General features: G+C 36.4%; 1 protein-coding gene across 1 annotated transcript in view; it reads left to right on the top strand.

Annotated features, from left to right (window-relative positions):
- Positions 1–20,791, top strand: part of EYS (eyes shut homolog) — a 944,860-nt gene that overhangs the window by 67,048 nt on the left and 857,021 nt on the right. Inside the window, exon 6 of the mRNA XM_075087034.1 lies at positions 17,009–17,168. Within this exon, the coding sequence (XP_074943135.1) occupies positions 17,009–17,168 (160 nt within the window). The remainder of the gene's footprint in view (positions 1–17,008; positions 17,169–20,791) is intronic.

The raw sequence follows: 20,791 nt of genomic DNA, 5'->3' as shown, positions 1-20,791 counted from the left end.
AGTTTCTCCTAACATTCCTTGTATGTAATTATTCATTCAGTCCAAATATCATTCCCTTTCTTGTAGTCACAAAAGCTAAAGAGGTGTTGGTATTTTCTTCCCAGTGCTTTCCACCTGACTCCTTGTGTTTGCTCATATTCTTTGAGCCTTACCTGACCTGAAAACTGCTATATACCAGTGACCAAGGATTGTTTCTCCTATTTACTTATGGGACAAAGGAAAAAGAAGCTTCCAGTCATTTGTTTAAAGTTTCCAGCCCATATTTTTGCACCTAGTTCTGTGTACACGTTCTAGTCAGATACTGTTGTGGACTTTTCAAGTGTCACTAAGAAATAAAGTCATACTACCATTGACTGCATCACAGTCTCCCAGTTGCTGCATCAAGCCCTTTTCCCTTAGTCCCTGGTCTTAATTACCAGGAGCAGCTCTTTAGGCTGACCTGTTACTCATTCAGATACTTGCATTTCCAGAGATATGTAATCAGATCTGTAACAAGAATTTTATTTAAGAGCATGATAAAGCTAGTGAAGTAAATATGTGCAAATTATTATTTCAGAAATCAATGAATGATGTATTACTGAAAGAAATAAGTATGCTCTATCTGCTAACTTCTTAAGTCTAATGAAAATTCTTTTAAAATTTGTGTTTTAAGAATATTTTTAATGCTACCTATAAATATATATGAACTAGAGGAACACCATATAAATGCACTTGAACATATGATCTGAGGTAATTTGCACAATATTTCATATCAGAGATTTATGCTAATGGAGTGCTAAAACATCCATAATTAGTAATATACCCATAGAATAATAAAATAGATAGCAAGGAATTCTCTTTGAGAATTTGTCTCTCTGCATGGTTGATAACAGATGAAACAAATACTGAGTCCAGTTCTGCTGCACTAAAATAAAAAGATTAGTGAAAAGGTATACTGATTTTAAAATATTTGTGTCTCCCAGTTAACTTACCTACATGATAGAAATATTAGACTCAAAAGAGAAAAATTGGTTTTATCTCCTTTCAGTTACTTATGTCTACTTACTTCAAGAAATAGCAAAAATTACAGTATAACAATTAGACTGCAAAACTGATATAATTAATCAGTGAGTACAATGTGTATGACACGCAGATATCAAAGTGAATACTAATCGAATGCAAAAAGAAATTTAAAAACAAAGTTTTAGGAAAGCAAACAAAAATCGGATACCGAATTTTTGTGTAGTTAGTAAGTGTGCTAATATTTACTGTTAAACACAAGCAAAATAGTTGTATAACATTAAATGTTTTCATAAAATAATCCCCAAAAATATACTTCCATGACCAGTATAAGATGTGATGCTTTCTTAGCAGACATTGAATTAGGCTATAAGATGGAGCTAAATGAACTGGCATAGCAAAGGTTGGATTTTTTTTGCTTAAACTTTGATGCCTGCAAAAGTGAATGGTATGGTAGACTACCTGACAGAAACTAGTATGGCAGACCTTTGGGACTGACAAATAACATTGAGCAGACAAAGGGAGGAAAGGATGAAAAATACTGAAGAGCTGGATATAAATTACTGGAGTTTTTGTTGAAAATATTGTACCATATGTAAGCAGTCATACTTCTGTGACTGTCAGAGGAAAGTACATCAATTGCTTTAACAAGGCTGAAAAACTGGAAAACTTTATTAACAATTAGTTTTATGGAAAAACAGCACTTTAAAGCTATATTCTCAAAACATATGTACAGATTCAGCATGATAAGCCAGTCCTTGAGCTATCAGTTTTCCTTGGAAGGAAAAAAAAGGAACAGCTGTATTTAAAATATTTTACTCTGGGTACCAAAAAATGTTGAAGCCAGATTAGCAAGGAAGTGCTAACAGCATTGTGCATAGTTCTGTGCAGCTGTTTCTTCTATGCAATACTGATTACATCAGTAGCATTTTCAAAACTTGTTAGGTAATAAAATTTGGTGTAATGTAGTGTATGAGCAGTTTTCCATCAACTCAAAAAGGTCAGGTCATATTGTCCTGTCCTAGTGAATAACTTCACCAGACATTACATTTCATGAGGGCCTACTACTGTGAGATCCAAAACCCAAAATTCCCACAGAATGCTGAAGGCTGGAAAACTTATTGTGAATTTCTTCAAGTAGTCAATGTGGCAGACTCATTCCGCTGATATTAAAAAGATTATATTTCCCAGAGTTGCCATAAATAGTCAAAGCATAAAAAAAACCCAAACCACTTTATTTGGGGTCTATAGAAGGCCAAAGATAGGTTTATCTTGTTAGTTAATTTCTAAAATACAGAAAGATAAGTTTGCAGCCTTGCCTCAGTTTAAGAAATCTGGATATCATTTGAACATATAATTTTAATAGGTGGCAAATAGAGTGTTTGAATATTATAGATCTTCCTCTTTCAGAAAATACAGCTATGTAAAATTTATTATTTACTATGGATTTGTTGATTATTGCAAGAACACTGCTATTGAATTTTTCCTGTTTTGCAGCTGCAGTGTTGGAATAACTTTTTAAAATCTGTATAATCACTATTAAACTTCTGAAGAAAATATATCTTATTTCTCTTTGATATTCATCAAAGAGAAAAAACTTAATTAATACTATCCTGATTTGTCGGCTTTATCTTAAAAACCTCCACCTGCTCAGCACTAGAAGACAGGGGCCATTGTTTTAAGGAAAATTTTAAATTAAAACAGGTTTAACATAAACCATACTTTTACAGTTACTAAAGTGTGAACCAATTGCAGATTCCAGCAGAAGTTTATTCAATAAAACTATTAATCTACATTATTTTGACAATGATAACCTGCCTCTTAAAAACATTTTTAAAAATATCTGCCCACAGAGACACATTTCAATAGACTTTTCTATTCTCATGGCAACTTTTATTTTTCTTAAATGGATTTTATAAATGAAAAGTCAGTGTTCTTAATTTGAAGTCAATAGTATTTCCTCAGTGCTTTTAATCTGAGTGTCTAAAGTAATTTATGGCTATAGGTATCTGTTATCCTTATCTTTATGTGAAGAAGGGGAAAAGATGAACAGTTCCCAAAGGACAGCCGACAGGGAAGAAAGAGCTGTTGTTTCTTTCATGCTAATCATACTGCTGCCACATATTAACCACCTGGCAACATGTAGTGGTTTGGGTAGAGTTCTTCCAGTGAATTAGACTGGCTCCACCCAGCCTTTTGCACAGGGAGACTGGGCAGTAAAAACAGGTAAAGAGGAAATGCAAACAAGGAATCACCTGGGGACTGTAAAGCTTTCCTCTAGGTCCCAAGGGGGAATTGGGTATCTAAATATCTATTTATCCACAGCAGTGGCTTAGATCAAGGCAAAAGAATTATTCCTGCTTAAGATCCCCTGTTTTTTTCCAGAACCGTTAGTATTAAAGAAAAAAATAAAACCAACACACAAACAAAAAAAACTTTAAAATTAAAAAAAAACAGAGATACTGGGAAAAAAAAAAGGTTAAACTAATTCAGTGAAAATTATGAGAATAACATAACTGTCAATTATCAAATTTTGGAAGATGAACAGTTTCCAAAACACAGTATTGGGAAAGTCAAGGTTATGAAGACTGTCAAGTTTCTGGCATACCAGCTGTCTTTACTCTCTAGGGAGAGACAAGAGATTGTGTTCTTTAGTTTCAACCACTGAATTGCATAGAATTGATAGAATTCATAAGCCAGTTATGACTACCTACAGAAGTGCATTGAGGGAAAAGAATGTGCAGCCCTACAGCAGTTGCAAGCAGGAGATTTGGAATAGCTACACACTCTTTCCAATTTCTGCTCTGCCACATACTTCCTATGGAAGGGCACACAGATTAAAAATGCATTCCACTGTTTTGCAGGGTATAAAAATGCTCATTCATAGCATTTTTTTTTTTTTTCTGCCTAACAGCTTCTTCGTATGTTACAAGCAACTATGTTTCCAGTTACATGGTTTGCATAGTGTATCCAAGACTATTTTGTCAATATGCCTTTCTCCCATCATCCTGACAAACCACTGATTCGTGCAAGGTTATGTGCTTACAGCTAACAAGGGAATTGAGTTATATAGGCACAAAAACTGAAGCTAAAAGATGAAGTGAAGGTAGTGCCATTCTAAGGCCTATTTCCATTTGCATGCACTAGCCTTGAGACAAGGACTAAGCAAATCATACATATTGCTTGAAAAGCAAGGCTGTGTTGATAAGCAAATAAACACTAGAACAGCGTTAAAAAAAGAGACAATAATCTATGGTGTCATTATGGGTTTTACAATTACGCCTACTATTGATCATTAAAGGCAAATATTTATATTTTCTTTGAGAAGCTGTACTGACACTTAAATATGAAATTTTATGTTGGAATCATTGTCAGTGGATGTCCTGGTGCCTTCCAAAAGAACAGCAGGAATTGCTGCCAATTTCCAGCTAGTGTTCATACAGTGCAGTGAAGTAGATTGTGCTGTTAAGGGGGAGTGAAGCTAAGCAAAAAGTAGTGTTTTTTAACTTGTATAAGTAATCTGCAGAATATGTGTTCTGTAAACACCAGGTGTTTGCATATGCCTGGGGAATACTGATTAATAAAAACTTGTATGAATAAACCAGGCCCAAACCAGAAAACACCTAATTATTTACCCACATGCATACCTTTCAGATAATTGCTCCCCAGTCATTGAATTTTTGCTTCCTTATATGGACATGCATTTAATAGTGTATATCAAATAGTATGATCCACTGTAACAGGACAGAAAAATTAATGTAATAGAAAAGGTTGGTATCTAAAATCTTGCCCTGCAGATGGCTCTGTGGCTATTCATGTTATATTCTTTTGATCCTTCTTCTCACAACCATATACCAAAGCCATCATTGTATATTTGGAGTTTTATGGTGAACCTGAGATATTTCAATAACAAAGTATAAACCAAGAGGGTATATGGTTGATAAAGTAAAATTTGAGTACAAATGAATAATCATGTTCTCTGGTAAAGCAGAAGAGACTTATATAGTAATATAAAAACTGTCTTCACCATAAGCAATATGTTCCTTCATAGGGGGTGAGGGAGAGAGGGGTGAACCTCTGTTTCTCCTGTGTTTTTTCCCGATGTTAGAAAGCCAGTACATGGTACACATTCAACAGAACTTGTGCAGAAATGACAATCAGGCACACAAAGTTCCAAGTTTCATCCCTAGTGAGATGAAGTTTGCCCTGGTAGGTGCAGAACCAGACCCATCAGCCAGCTGTCAGGCTGGGAATCAATCTGCTTCTTTTCAGGAGAGCGGAAGGCAGTGCCAAGCCCTTCAGGCCTGTGCTATACCCTACATCAGCTTCAACAGCCTTTGGGCAAACTCTGCTGCCACTCCTCCCCTTTGCCACTTCGTAATTTCTTCCCCGAGCAGCCACTCTCTGTCCTAACACTCTTTGATAATACTTTATCCCCAGAATTCTGCCTGCATTTATAACCCGGAAGTAGAGCAACTGTATGCAGAATTAGCAATAATCAGAATTGAGCTACATCAGTCACACTCCTTAGACCTTGTAGCTCTAAGAAGGCCTCAGACATATTCTTAGAGAAGCCATTTGTATTTATTGCATGAGAAGAGAAATAAGTTCTAGACAGCATGTCCAGAATGTGGAGGAAGCATAGCTGAGAGAAAACATTACCTTTTTTTAACCAATGTGGTTCTTTAAAAAAATAAAAACACTAGGGCTTTTTTAAAGCCCTCTGCGCTGTAGCAGTCAACATTTGTTTTCTGAGTATAAAAAAGCCGTAAGGAAAAAAACATTTAATATGTCTGGCATACTATATATTAAAGCAGTTGGTTGGAGTGATAAAATTGTTATGAATATTTATAACAGCTCTACTAGCAATGCTAGAAGGAATGAAAATTGGCACTGCAAAATCTACTGCTCTCAGATGCAACTTTTATACTTATGTACAACATATAAAATAGATTATTGTCATTTTCCTTTTTAAAAAAAATGTAGTCTCTCCTGCTGTTTTCTCCCCATGGACTATCTGAGCAATACAGTTTCATCTCTGTGAAACCACTTTGCCACTGTCATTAATTCCCTGATGTCTCTCCCATATTTGTCCTTCCAGCTGACTGTTCAAACAGCAGTAGTTCAAAGTCAGACACTTCCATTAGGGGCTAGTTTTGCATAAGTTAATTAGTCCATTTTCTTCCACACAGTAACAGTAATTCTACAGAAGAGTTCACATAAATTTTAAAATATCCTATACAGTTTTGCGCTTCTTCTGTATGTAATTTGAACTTTATCAAAATCACCTTTTCCTGCTTTTCTTATTCTATTGAAATAAACAATGTCAATGCACCCCAGGTGCAATTCATATGTGCTGTTAAGCATCTTTGAGCAGTACAGAATTTAATGAACTGTAGAATTCTTCAGATAATAAATATCTTGCTTTCCAAGAGTTAATTTACATGAAAAAATATTTAAAGCTTTGATCATGTAATACCTTTATACAATGTATCTTAATGCTAGGATAGCATATAATATATTACACCATGAAATAAACCAGAAATAGCCAATAAGAATGTTTTGTCTCATTTAAAAAAAAAATTCTGTGAGAAGATGTCATAGTCATTTTTACCCATTGTCAGTAAAGTAATCAAAAACATAAGCCAGCAAAAATAATGAAAATCAAATACACAAAAGTTGGTAAATATTACAGTGCAAGAGGTGCTACATGATTAGTACAAAACATTGTTTTTAATGATAAAGTGCAATGACATTTCTACTAATTGTATGTAGAGGAAAAATAATTAGGTGATTTTGAGATGATGAAGGAGACAAATTATATGAGATTTTCACAACAGGAATAGAAAGACAAAAATACCTCACAAATTTCAATAAGAAACGAAAAATAATCTCAAGAAAACATTGTTCAAATAAGAATAACAGCAGTGTTTCTTGTTACTTTGTGCTATGAAATAGTTTCTATATCAAAGACCATTCAGCCTACAGTCCAGATGCTCCAATTTTATATGGAAAAGAGGTTAAATATATAAAGGGAGATGAAAACCTGCACCTGGGTGGAATGACATGTTCATTAAAAAGGGACAATATGTGAATAAAAGTGCCTGCAATGCACTTCCATGTTGTAGAAAGGACAATGCTAACAATCAACTATATAATTTATTTGTTTTTCAGTAAAGAATTATAATCTTACTGAATATAGTGGAGCCAGAATTCACATACATAAACGTTTAACATGTTGGATATTTAACAGCCATAATGCTAATAACTACAGCTCTTTAAAAAAAATTCTTTATTAAGTAGACTTTCAATGAGCTAAGGTCCTATTTATTCAACCATACAAAATTATATAAAATGTTATTGCCTAACATAGCAGCTAGGCAATTCAAGCATTAAAGAAAACAGAAAAGATTAATCTGTTATGAAGAAGTTCTCCAGCAAGAGACATTTTGTTGTCTTTACATGAGATTTTTCTTTGTTTGCATCAATACATATCAATGGATACAAATTGCTAAAAGAGACATTTCTACTGGATGTAAGGAAAAATATTTTCACCGTCAAGAACTGGAAAAGGTTTCCCAGCCTCCAAACTTGGATGTTTTCAAAGTTTAACTGAATAAAGTCGTGGGCAACCTGTTCTGACCTCATAGCTGACCATGCTTTAAGCAGGAGACATTACTAGCGACCTCCTGATGTCGATTCTCAGTTGAATTATTCTATGTACTATGGTGTAGACTAAATCACTAATAAGGTGATTTAAAAACCAGAGCAACTTACAAATGACATGTCCAATTTAAATGTTTCTAACGGAACACTGCTATTCTTGAATAATATGTTCTTATCACATAACATAATGTTCCTTTTTAAAATATTAATGTGATCGCTAAATATTATTTTTCCATTTCACTTGCCAGTGCATGTGTTGACTTCTTATACCCTCAGAACTTGAGTCAAAATTTCACTAAATTTTTCTGTCCTAAAACTGTTAGGCAATGGTGGAGTACAAAGGTATTTAAATGGGAGCTATACTAGGACTATAAATGTACAGTTTATACAAAATGCACAGATTAATCAACTATTCCCCACAGTTACCTAGTTCTATACTAGAACTGTAGAATTGTAGAATTGTAGAATTCTGAAGTGTGAAGGGATCCATGAGGATCATCAAGTCGAACCCCCTGTTCCTCGCAGGACTACCTAAAACTAAATCAGGTGACTGAGAGCATTGTCCAGATGCTCCCTGAACTCTGATAGGCTTGGTGACTGGCCATTCTCTCAGTGAAGAAACTTTTCCTAATGATAATAGATAGCGAAGTACATTAAAAATTTATTGAGTGCATTTTAGCATCAACTAGCTCAAGGTCATAGTCAAGCCCCTAAATATTCAGGGATTTTTTCTATAGGTATACTTTCATTGTTAGCAGACAATCATAAACATGCAATATTATATTAGATTGTGATATATCAGTGTCCTTTAGTCTCTCCCACTCGAAAACTGTCTACAATCAAAATATTAAACAGTCATCACAATGACAGCTTGTAACCAGAATTCCCTTCAGCTGAATATATATAAAGTCATTAGACAGATGTGCAAAATTAAAAATAAAGTTTTTATCTGGAAGTTTCTGGTTTATGAATTTCCTTTTCGAGTGTAGAATTTGGTAGTTCAGGATCACCAAACATTTTTAATATCTTAACAGAATCACAAAAAGCCTCCACAAAACCTTTATACAAAGAATTATTTTTTAACAAAGCAATGAATCACATGGAAACAGCTATCCCCAAAACAGAAATAACAAGTAGAGTGAAAACAGCATCTAATGTTTCTTTTCTGTGGGTTGCATAAACTAACTAAAACAACAGTTAGAATTTTTTTAACATTTTTCACATTGCAAAATAATTGCACTGATTTTCCAAATAAGATGTCCTGATCTTCAGCCAACAGGAATTAAACTGGCATCCCAAAATAGCAAAAGATGATGATAATAGGCATACTCACTGAAAACTAGAGAACTCCAGCTTTGATTATTCACAGGTAGGAGTAAATTAAGTAAACAAACAAAAAAGCTTATGTAACGTGTGTTCATGAGAAATATGAAAAGAAAGTAATAGTTGTGTCTTTTACATTTTCAACTTCTTTTACACTCTTGTGACTCAACTAATCTAAAAGAGCAGTTCCTTTTGGGTAAAAGAAAAACAGGCCCTGAGCCCTATGAGTTCTAAGAATAATCAATAACCTAAGAAAGAAACCTGGACCGAATTTTACTACTGTACGACTTTACTTTTATTAAGGCCGTAGGCTAAATTTTCATTGTAGGTAGAACAACAGGTACCTTTCATAGCAGCTGAATCATGGTAGTTAATAGCAGAAGAAAAGGTGAGCTCTTCCCCCACCTGTCCCCCGTTTTACAATTTTGTAACAAAACATTACTGTATAAGACCATTGCACCTTCACACATTTGCACTGTGTATGTGAAAGCTGTTTGCTCGGCCCCACACCTTGCATAGGAAAGTATGAATTTAATAATACAGAACTGACAACTTTGTGTAACACTGAAATAAGTTCTTTTCCCGTGTCTCGTGAAAAAGTCTAAGGAATGGGCAAGCTAGCTGAGTTTGAATTATTCTTTAAGCAAATAAGTTAAAATCAAGCTTGTGCTCAAGTTTAAACCACTTTTCAAGATACAGAAATTCCCCAAACCTCTTCTTTTCTGTTGTCCCTATCTTATCAGTAGCTGGCCCCTTGAGATAAGGAGGATGGTTGTAGAAAGATATCTACAATTTCAGCCAGCCAGCCCAGCACTGTGTATTTCTGAAGTACCTAACTGATAATAAAATTCTTTTACCTGTTTATTAATGTCAGTAAGATCAGACACACATTCTCTATGTGCTGTATAAATTTTGTGGTGCCTTCAGCAGCTGTTTCCAATACTGAACTATAAGTTTCTAGTACATGCTACGGCTTCTTTCTATTTTTCATCCTTCAGTATCTACCTTTCTTCCTTTACTACCAAACACTCAAAAAATGCACATTCTTCATTTCCCTTTCTAGCGTATAAGTATTAATAAAACTTCATTATTTTACGAAGTGATGAAAAAAGAAGTGGCACCTGCTTGAGGTACACAAAAGTCAAGTTTATCTTCCCCCTCCCTAAATGAGAAGCGCATGGATAGGATTCTGGTTCATCAGAAGGGAGAGAAGTACTCATCACTATAAAAAAGTAGTTTCTGTTTTCCCCTCATATGTCCACCTGAAGAATGAAAGAATATCATCTCTATTAAAACCAATTAATTAATTCACACTATGCCATTTTTCTGCCCAGACCCCTAATAATTTTACCTGGGATCAGAGATGGATGTGAACGAGCGTATCATATTAGAGATGATGTACCTCATCTTCTAATGACACTGGATATCAGTGGCATAGGCTCTGGCCCAAGTTCAGAGCGATGAACCTCTCATAACATCTGTTAATGTGAGAGGTTAAACTCCAGTGGAATAGTAGCCTTGCTTACCTTTTTTTACAATGGCTATATATCTATATGCACATCTTACACTTCATAAAAGAAGAATCATTCTTTTGAGGAAGGGGAAAATAAGTGACTTTTCTTGCTAGAGTACTCCCCTGAAGGGGCTCTGGGCTTCCCAAAGAAGTTTGAAGAATCTGCAGAGCTAGACTGTCACCTGAGAGACCCCCACTGAAAAAAAATTGACCTCTCCATAAACTGCACTGCTAAGACATGAAAGAAAATCCTTTCTGGACTAAATATGCCAGAGCAGCTGAAGAGAGACAGGAGTTACTATCATCACAGCATATCCTTTGTGGTTCCCTTAGCAGCTCAGATCTGGGATGAAATGAGTAACAAAGATGAGCCACTTCAGCAGCTGTTAAGAAACAACAGGGTAATAATAGCTCATATAACATATACAGGATGTGGGATCTGAATACCTCCACTTAAATACTTTGCTAGCTCCAATATATTCTAACTGAGATAACATTGTTAAAGGAGAAGCCTAAGCAGGGCATTTTCTTTGAATACTTGCAGTCTGTGAACTGGAAGAAGAAATCAGGTGTTCCTACACGAGCATCACTTGAGAGCTATGAAAATGGAATTTCTGCCCTTGCAGTTTCCAAACCTCTAAATGTGTGGGATTTTTTAGGCAGGATATCCACGTGACAAAGCAATGTACTACCACTATGATTCAGCTCCAGGAGTTTAAAACACCATGTGTTACAGTAGTATTATATATAAACATGGAAGCAGACTTTAAAAAACTTTCAGTGAATAATTCTATCTTTCTTTTCCCTTTTTTTTTTTTTTTCCAGAATACTTTGCAAGACAGTAAGGTAATGCTTAAAAAGAAATGTTCACCCTTTGCAATGACAGGTACAGTAAGTTAGGACAAAATAATTTTCTCTTTTTATGCTAAAAATTAATTCATAGAGAATTTGCAAGAAAATCCGAGGGTAAGAAAAAACAACATAAAAGAATACATGAGACAAAACACAAAAATTGAAAGCATTCTAATCCAGTTTGATCTCTACATTTTGGGCTCAGTTGGGGTTTTCTCCATGTATTCTAAAAGTAACAGAATATCCTATACATATTAACATCTTCATTTTGCAAGTCGTCTGACCAGGCAATTGAAAACTGAGAAGAAAAAAAAAAGGTCATTATATCACTTTTCAACAAAACTACCAGTATGCTGTTGGGGTGATTTCAATTCAGCTTAAAAAAATGACTTAATGTTCATGTAAAGTGCTGGCTTAAACACCCCTGGGATTTGCCCTTTAATTATCCTTAAAACAATTCAGGTATCATCTGGAAAGAGTGATTTAATACCTGAATGCTGTCTTGCAAGTAATATGTTTCACCCCAGCTGTAGAAAAGCCACTTTGCTAGATGAAAAGTAAATCTAGTTTTCACAACAACTCAGTGTCTGGCATTTTTTTCCCCCACTCTGAGAATAGATTTTTTAAATTAACCTGTATGTACCAGGAAGAGGGTTAAACTTCAGTGAACTCATTTGAAGAAGCTCTTCCTTGCAGAATGGACTTAATAAGATATTTAAAGAAAGAAAATACTGGTTAAATAGTTCTAATATTGTAAATAGTAATGTTTAGTGACTGAGCAGATAAAAGGTTAAGTTTAGTCAAAGAGAATTTCCAAATAAACACTGTCCTTATGAAAAGCAATCATAAAGGAGAAGCTATCCTATGAACTCCATTTTTATAGGTACAACAGCAGAAAAAAGGAGACCAAGGATAATGTAAGCCCACTGCTGAATGAGATGGCTGACATTCAATGTCTTTGTCCTACCTTTTAGTGGCAATATCTGCTTTCAAGTTTCCTAAGTCCCTAGTCTGAGTGGCAAAATTTGGAGGAAAGAAGTACTATCAATGATAGAGGAAAGCCAAACTAGGAATCACTTAGGCAAAGGGGGTATATATATGTCCAAAGGGCTCACCAGGGTGCGTCTAAAGCAGATGAGGGTGTGGATCAATGTAATCAGAAGGCGGTAAAGGCTAGCTTCCGATTAATACTGGTTTGCATTAGTAAAAAAGAAGTCAACAGATCAAGTGAAATTATTAGTCCCCTCTGCTCAGCAGTTGTGAGGCCACCCCTAGAATACTGTGTGCAATTTTGGGCTTCAGTGTACGAAAGAAAAAAAAAAAGACTTTGTCAAAATTGGAACAAGTCCAGGAGAGACCCATCAACATTGTGAAAGGATTGCAGCACATGATGTATGAGGAAAGGCTGAAGGATCTGGGTTTGTTTAGCCTTGAAAACAGAAAGCTGAATGGGGATAGAATTCTTTTCTTCACCTCCCTATTGGGTGATCACAGATAAGATGGACCCAAACTTTTCTCAGAAGTGCACAGCAATGGAGTGAGAGGCAAACTGACACAAGTTGCAACAAGGGAAATGCTGACTAAGTATTAAGTAGAAACTGTTCACAATGTGGTGTGACTGTAGTTCATCACTGCAACAGGTTGCCCAGAAAGGCTGTAGAACTGCCATCCTTGGAGATATTCAGACCTCAGATAGACAAGATCCTAAGCAACCAGCTTGGATTTTAAAGTTAACTTTCTCTGAAGGAATAAGACTGTATGACCTCAAAAGGCCTCTCTCAACCTAGATTATTCTGAGGTTCTATGAATGTAAAATATACTGACATACAGAATAAATCATATTGAGTTGCTGGAGCATGTCCAAAGAAGGGCAACGAAGCTAGCGAAGGATCTAGAGATCAAGTCTTATGAGGAGAGGTTGAGGGAACTCAGGTTGTATAGTCTGGAGAAGAGGAGGCTGAGGGGAGACTTTATCACTCTCTACAACTACCTGAAAGGAGGTTGTAGTGAGGTGGGTGTTGGTCTCTTCTCCCAGGTCACTAGCAATAGAATGAGAGTAAACGGCTTCAGGCTGCATCAGGGGAGGTTTAGATTGGGTATTGGGAAAATGTCTTTACTGAAGGAGTGGTCATGCATTGGAACAGGCTGCCCAGAGAGGTGGTGGAGTCACCTTGCCTGGAGGTATTTGAAAGACATGTAGACATGGGAGTTCCATGCATGGTTTAGGGGACGTGGTAGTGTTGGGTTGATGGTTGGACTTGATGGTCCTAGAGGTCTTTTCCAACTTAACGATTCTATGATTTTGTGATTCTATATTTTTATGATTCTGTTTAGGAGAGGCTTTGTATACTGAATGACAATGGTAGATGTACCGATAGATGCAGTCACATAAAACATGCCACCTTTTTTTACATTTTTATAATAGTGTCATATTTAATGAAACATAACATCAGGGTCAAGGGCAGTACATAGGGAGTGGCAGGTGTTTCGGGAGATTGAGGGGAATGAAATCAGGAAATGGCAGAGTCATGTATGTGTATTGTCACAACAAAGAGATTCAGGGTTAGGAATTCAGAAAATAGTGACTAAGGAATATACAGACACTGAATAACATTATATTCTTACAGTCCCTGGGAATGCAAGTCACACTAATTGTGTTGCATATCATGCTCTGCTTATGTCTGGGTCACTCAGGAGATGACAGCCCACTTTAGCTATCTGCTGTTTCATTAGATCAACTCAGAGATTCACAGTGTGGGAGACTGTCATGGTTTAGCCCCAGTAAATGGCTAAGTACCACACAGCTTCTCACTCATTCCCCCTGCCCCAGTGGGATGGGTGAGAGAATTGGAAGGACCAAAGTAAGAAAACTCATGGGTTGAGAGAGAACAGTTTAATAATTAAAATAAAACAGTAATAGTAGAAGTAATAAAAATAACAATAATAATATAATGAAAAGGAAAAAAACGAGACAGAGAGAGGTGAAACCTCAGGGGAAGGGGAAAAAAACAAAACCAAACTATTCAACACTCACCACCTGCCGACTGACCCATGATCGCTGCTTCCCCCGGCCAACTCCCCCTACTTAATATACTGGGCATGACATCATATGATATGGAATATGCCTTTGGCCAGTTTGGATCCACTCTCTTAGCTGTGCCCCTCTCCTCCCAGCTTCTTGTGCACCAGGCAGAGCATGGGAGGCTGGGAAAGTCCTGGACTAGTGTAAGCACTACCCAGCAACAACCAAAACATCGGTGTGCTATCAACATTATTCTCATACTAAGTCCAAAACAGAGCACTACACCAGCTACAGTGAGGAAAATTAACTCTATCCCAGCTAAAGACATGACATCAGAGATCACTCTAATGGGAATGGTTTGAAGATTGATAGGTTGGGACAGTTTTAAACTTTAAAATAAAACTTTACTGAATTATTTCATAAACAACATACTTCATCCCAGAGATTTTCCACATTATTAGTCATTCTCTCTACACTTATGTACTGTTATTCTGTAACACTTACATTCTAAATTATATGTGATTATACAATACTGTGGAGCTGATGCCATATAGTTAGTGCTAATGGCTATAGTCCTTAGTGGTTCTCAGTTCCCAAGGTCAAGGTAATCTGTCTCATGAGCACTTTGATGTCACTACTGAAGTGAGCTTGTCTTCCTTTTCCTCCATGCTTCCTCTTCAGACTTTATGTTTTAAGTTATTTTACTCCCTCCCCCCCTTAATAAACGAAGGTTCCTCCTGATATTACTTGCCTTGGGGTTTTTTTGTGTCTTGACCATCATTATTCTTCTGTATTCAGCAGTATGTCCTGCATATTTTCCATGCCTTATGCTAATCTTGTTCTCTAGCAAATTTTTGTTACTTGCATGATGTGCAGCTACACCCATCTCTGCCCCTTTCATGGTCACATTGTACATCTAGTCATGCAAAATGCTTACAAATATGTTGTGATTTAACCCCAGGCAGCAGCTAAGCCCCACACAGCTGCTCGCTCACTCCCCCACAAGCGGTATGGGGGAGAGAATCAGAAGGGTCAAAGCAAGAAAACTCACAGATTGAATAAAGAACGGTTTAATAATTAAAATAAAACAACAATAACAACAACAATATAATGAAAAGGAAAATAACGAGAGAGAGAAAAAGAGGCAAAAACCAGGGTGTGGGGGGAGTGGGGAATAAACATCCAAAAAAAACAAGTGCTACAACCACTCACCACCTACCGACCAATGGAACCAGTCCCTGAGCCACGATCACTCCACTCCCCAGTTAACATGCTGGTCATGATGTCATATGATATGGAATATCCCATTGGTCAGTTTGGGTCAGCTGACTTGGCTGTGGCCCCCTTCCCTCCCAGCTTCTTGTGCCATAGCAGAGCATGGGAAGCTGGAAAATCCCTAACTAGTACAGGCAGTACCTAACGACACTTAGCCTTCACCGCTACTTAACAAGAACTAACACATCAATGTGCCATCAGCACTACACCAGCTACAGTGGAGAAAGTTAACTATCCCAGCCAAAACCAGCATAACATTGGTTCTGACTACACTCTCCCAGTGTTGTAAAATACTTTTATGCTACTGTTGGCTATACTGCTTTATTCTCCTTATAACTGGATTCAAGGCAAGCTACTATTAATTATATCTTCATCAGGGCACTTGTAGTTTATAGATTTCATAGGACTCTCTTGAGAAGTTAATATAAGCTTGTATTACAATAGAATACTTTCAGTGTCTCTTTTCTTTTGAGTTATGGTTATAACCCATGTCTTCCATTTTTTTTTAATGGTGTGTCTTGGTCCTTGAAGGATATTGAAGTAAAAAGACTCTGCCAACATGGTTCTGTTATAGTAACACTTAATAATAATGCTGTCATAATAATAAAATTATAATGCTGCATGTTTGTTCCTACATTTTAGTTCTATTTTTTTTGTAAATGAAACTCTTCATCCAATGAGTAATGATTGTATTGTCTCAAAACAAAAGACATGTAATATGTGAAGACTACCAAAGATACCTTCATTACTCCAGAAATCTATTTTTAATTAAAGGAGCAACTATAGCCTTCTACTTAAAAACTTAATTGGACAGCTTCACACCTTCCTCTTTCCCCTGAATAAATTATTTTTATTTGTTTTACTTAACAGTAGGGCCAGAATGTATAACAGAAGTTCCATATTATGTTTTCTCCTTATTGGTTGGCCACTGTCTATCTTGTAGGCAGTTTTAGTATCATTGCCTGGTTTCTCCCTCACCTCCAAGTCTTTTCAATCCTTTCTTCACCCTCAGTTCTTCTTTCCCTGCAGGCAGCTCCATCACTCACAGCCAGTAATCATCTTTGCCATTTCCTGCTAGTCATGTTCCTCTTTTCCCACGCTACTTCAAACATAGTAGATGAGTTCTGCCTCTCTCAACTGTTTTATGATCTACAAATACAGGCATGAAGAATAGTCTCAGTTGGATGTAACACTCTACATTTTACCATACTTTTACTCTGTAGTAAAATACAAGACCCAAAGAAAATTCTATAAACTTTCACATTACATTTTCATTTTATGTTTTCCTACTTGTTGTGTTTTTTCGTTTTTGGTTTTTTTTTTTTTTTTGTTTTTTTTTTTGCATGTTTCATATCTAGTGTCTCTGTGCACCTGGATGGACAGGAGAATTTTGCCAATTTGCTGAAAATGCATGTTTAATTCACCCAAATAGTTGTTCTGGTGGAGCAACTTGTATTGATATAAGCCAACTGAGAGAGCAACCTTTGTTTCAGTGTTTGTGTCCTCATGATTTCACAGGTAAGGCATACACAAATCATGTAGAAGTTTGTAGTTTAATTTCTGTTCAAATACTCTAGTATGGGAATGCTGAATTTTCAAAAATAAGGATTAGAGAAGTGTTTGGAGGAGTAATCTCTGTATTTTCTGCCTTCTTCTTTGATGCCTACAAAATCTAAATCAAACTTACAGATTACTTTTGAAGCTTCCACATGAAGGTTATAGTAAGACTAGACCTAGAGTAGGCTTCAGCTTCAGTTTAAGAGAGTGTATGTCTACATGTAGAAGTTCTGCACGTGAGCTAGATGTCTGCCTTCTCGTTATATTTCCTGGAGATCTAATTAATGGAAGCAATGAAGCCTAGGGAGTTTGCTAGTTTGTATCAGCCTGTATTTGTTCAGATAGATTTAATTACCTTTCTGATAGATTAATCCCACTTCCTATTTTAATTCTTTGGTGGGCCACCAATGACTTATGCAACTTATTTTGGGGTGGGATTAATTGATTCACTTTACTTAGCTTCACATTACTTTAGACTTCTAACGTCAAGTAAACAAGTCTTCAAGGTTTCATATATCATCAACAAGTAAACATTTTCAGAGGGGAATTAAGACCACGTGTATTAGATATCTGTTAGTGGTGGGAACACTTTATTCAGGAGTGTTTCTCTTCTATCGACTATATAAGAAACCTAGAAAAATAACTTAGATGAACCACATTGGTTTGTTTTTTACCTAGCAAGGAAAAAAATTTCTAACTTTTCCTCCAGCCTTACCTTTTAAAAAGAATCTCATTTAAGTTTGATTCTACAATCCTTCACTAATCTTTGTTTAGAGAGGGTACCAAAAGAGAAGTATTGAATATGATTTAGTCCAGTTTTAGGTAACATTAAGGAAAGATATTAGCCATATGTATATCAATTTAAAGATAAGTACCAAAAAGATTTACATAATTTAAAAAAAAACCAATGGAAAGATAGAAACTTAATATTTATTGCCTAAAGAATGAAAATCAAATTACTCTAAAGAAATGTTATTAATACATAGAGGAAATGGACTTTAAACCTATTGCCATTGAGAAAGAAACCCCAGACACTGGTAACTATCAACTTCTCTTTTCACTTCCATTTCACCAACTGTATGACCTTTTTTCAGGCTAATCTTGGGTTATTATTTATTGATATGTCAACCAAAATTACGGATTTGTTAATAATGTTTCACTACATTGTCATTCAGCCAGCAACTCAGCCCTACACAGCCGCTCACTCACTCCCCACCAGCAGGATGGGGGAAGAGAATCACAAAGTTAAACTCATGGGTTGAGATAAGAACAGTTTAATAATTAAAATAAAGCAATAACAACAACAACAACATAATGAAAAGAAAAACAATAAGAGACAGTTAAAACCTGGGGACGGGGGAATGAACAACCAAAACAAACAGCACATGACACAGCTATTCACCACCCACTGACCTAACACCACCACTCCCCAAGCCACAGCCACCTCCCCTACCTGCCAACTGCCTCTGTTAATGTACTGGTCATGGCGTCACACGGTATGCAATGAACACCCCATTGGCCAGTCGGGGTCAGCTGCCCTGGCTGTGGCCCCGCCCCTCCCAGCCTCCCACTGACGTGGCAGAGCACGGGAAGCTGGGAAGGTCCCTGACTACCACAGGCGCTATTTAGTGCACTGAGCCGCTGCTTAACAGCAACTAAAGCATCAATGTGCCATCAGCACTACACCAGCTACAGTGAAGAGAATTAACTCTATCCCAGCCAAAACCAGCACACACAGCAATGCTTCCAAACTTTTGTTTCATGATTATGTTGTAAAGTAGAGACCCTACTACTTTCTCAAAAGTCTGTCAGGCTATAGTAAATGCCAATAAATATATGCAATTAATACAGTTTAACCTTACTAAACATTGAGTTATGCCTGAGTTCAGGTGGAACTGACTTCATTGTTCAGGGACATCTTACTATACAGTCAACAGTCTTTCCTTTGTGGGAACTCATTTTAAGAGATTCTTTATATGGTAATAGATTTATTTTTTTACTTCCTTCTATTTTTAAATAATAAGTTATGCCTTCACTCTTGCTCCATAGTATTTTTCCTTTATACTTGTTTATTATTTAATTTATGTCTGGGAAGGGAGGAGGGAAGGACAATAGAGTGGCAACTTCGGCTTGTTTACTCGACTCTGAATTAAATAATATCTGCAACCAGAAAGTCTATTGCAGTTTCATATCTAATTGTTCTTAATTGTGTTTATAAATCATAAACACCACAGCTGAAGCCTTTGCATTAACATTTAAATCATATTTTGAGTGGACTTATCTTAGGGAAAAGAAAGTATGACATGATGTAACATTCTCAGCTGTAAAAAGTAGAAATTTTATTTTAAAAGTAATAAAAACCTTTTATTTTGGTTTCATACTCTTTAATGAAACTTTGGAGAAACTTAATTTATACACACAAATGCAATTTTAAACTACATTTCTTATTTCTTTTTGTATGCAAAATACATTTTGGACTGTCATGGTTTAGTCCCAGTCAGCAACCAAGCACCACGCAGCTGCTCGCTCACTCTCCCCTGGTGGGACAAGGGAGAAAATCAGAAGAGTAAAAGTGAAACAACTCATGGTTTGAGATAAAGACAGTTCAATAGGTAAAGCAAAAACTGCGCGCGGAAGCAAAGCAAAACAAGGAATTCATTTACTCCTTCCCATGGGCAGGCAGGTGCTCAGCCATCTCCAGGAAAGCAGGGCTCCATCACACGTAGCAGTTACTTGGGAAGACAACCACCATCACTCCCAATGTCCCCCCTTCCTTCTTCTTCCCCAGCTTTATATACTGAGCATGACGTCATATGGTATGGAATATCCCTTGGGTCAGTTTGGGTCAGCTGTCCTGGCTGTGCCCCCTCCCAGCTTCTTGTGCACCCGGCAGAGCACGGGGAGCTGAAATAGTCCTTGACCAGTGTAACTGCTACTTAGCAAGAGCCAAAACATCTCCACATTATCACCACTGTTTCCAGCACAAATCCAAAACATAGTCTCATACTAGCTACTACGAAGGAATTTAACTCTATCCCAGCTGAAACCAGGGCATGGACTTAGAAAAATATCCATGTGTTTGGTTTAAACTTTCAAAGGAAAGAATAAAAAGGTCATAAAATATAGTTATTTGTTGAATAGATGTCATGACTTCTGTAGTTTCAACTTTCTTCTACAGTTAGGTCCTTATTTGCATTTTCCTTTTTCTCTTTTCTGAAAGTGGATAAAAACCTGTGTATCTACAACAGTACATGTAAGTAACATGGCTTATGACATGGAAAGGAAACAATCCATGTCGTCGATTTCGCAGATTTTCCACAGTAGACTAATTGTCCTTGAAGAAGACTCCTCTAATTAATTACTATCTTTCATTGTGTGTAGAGCAATCATCTTGGCAGGAAATGACTGAGCGTGTTAGACACTTCATTTAGTTGGTAGAAAATTCCTTTAATTAAAATAATCTTACTGCTGCTAAACTGAGCTTCATCCCAAGCCAACTTACCAACAAGAATTTAAAGTACTACTTCAGTTACATACTTGTTCCTCATCTTCAAACTTTCCTTTTAAAAGACTCATTAAGATAA

This window comes from Phalacrocorax aristotelis, chromosome 3 (genome assembly GCF_949628215.1).
Source record: "Phalacrocorax aristotelis chromosome 3, bGulAri2.1, whole genome shotgun sequence".
NCBI classification, from domain to species: Eukaryota; Metazoa; Chordata; class Aves; order Suliformes; family Phalacrocoracidae; genus Phalacrocorax; species Phalacrocorax aristotelis.
This window is presented reverse-complemented; position numbering and strand designations above follow the sequence as displayed.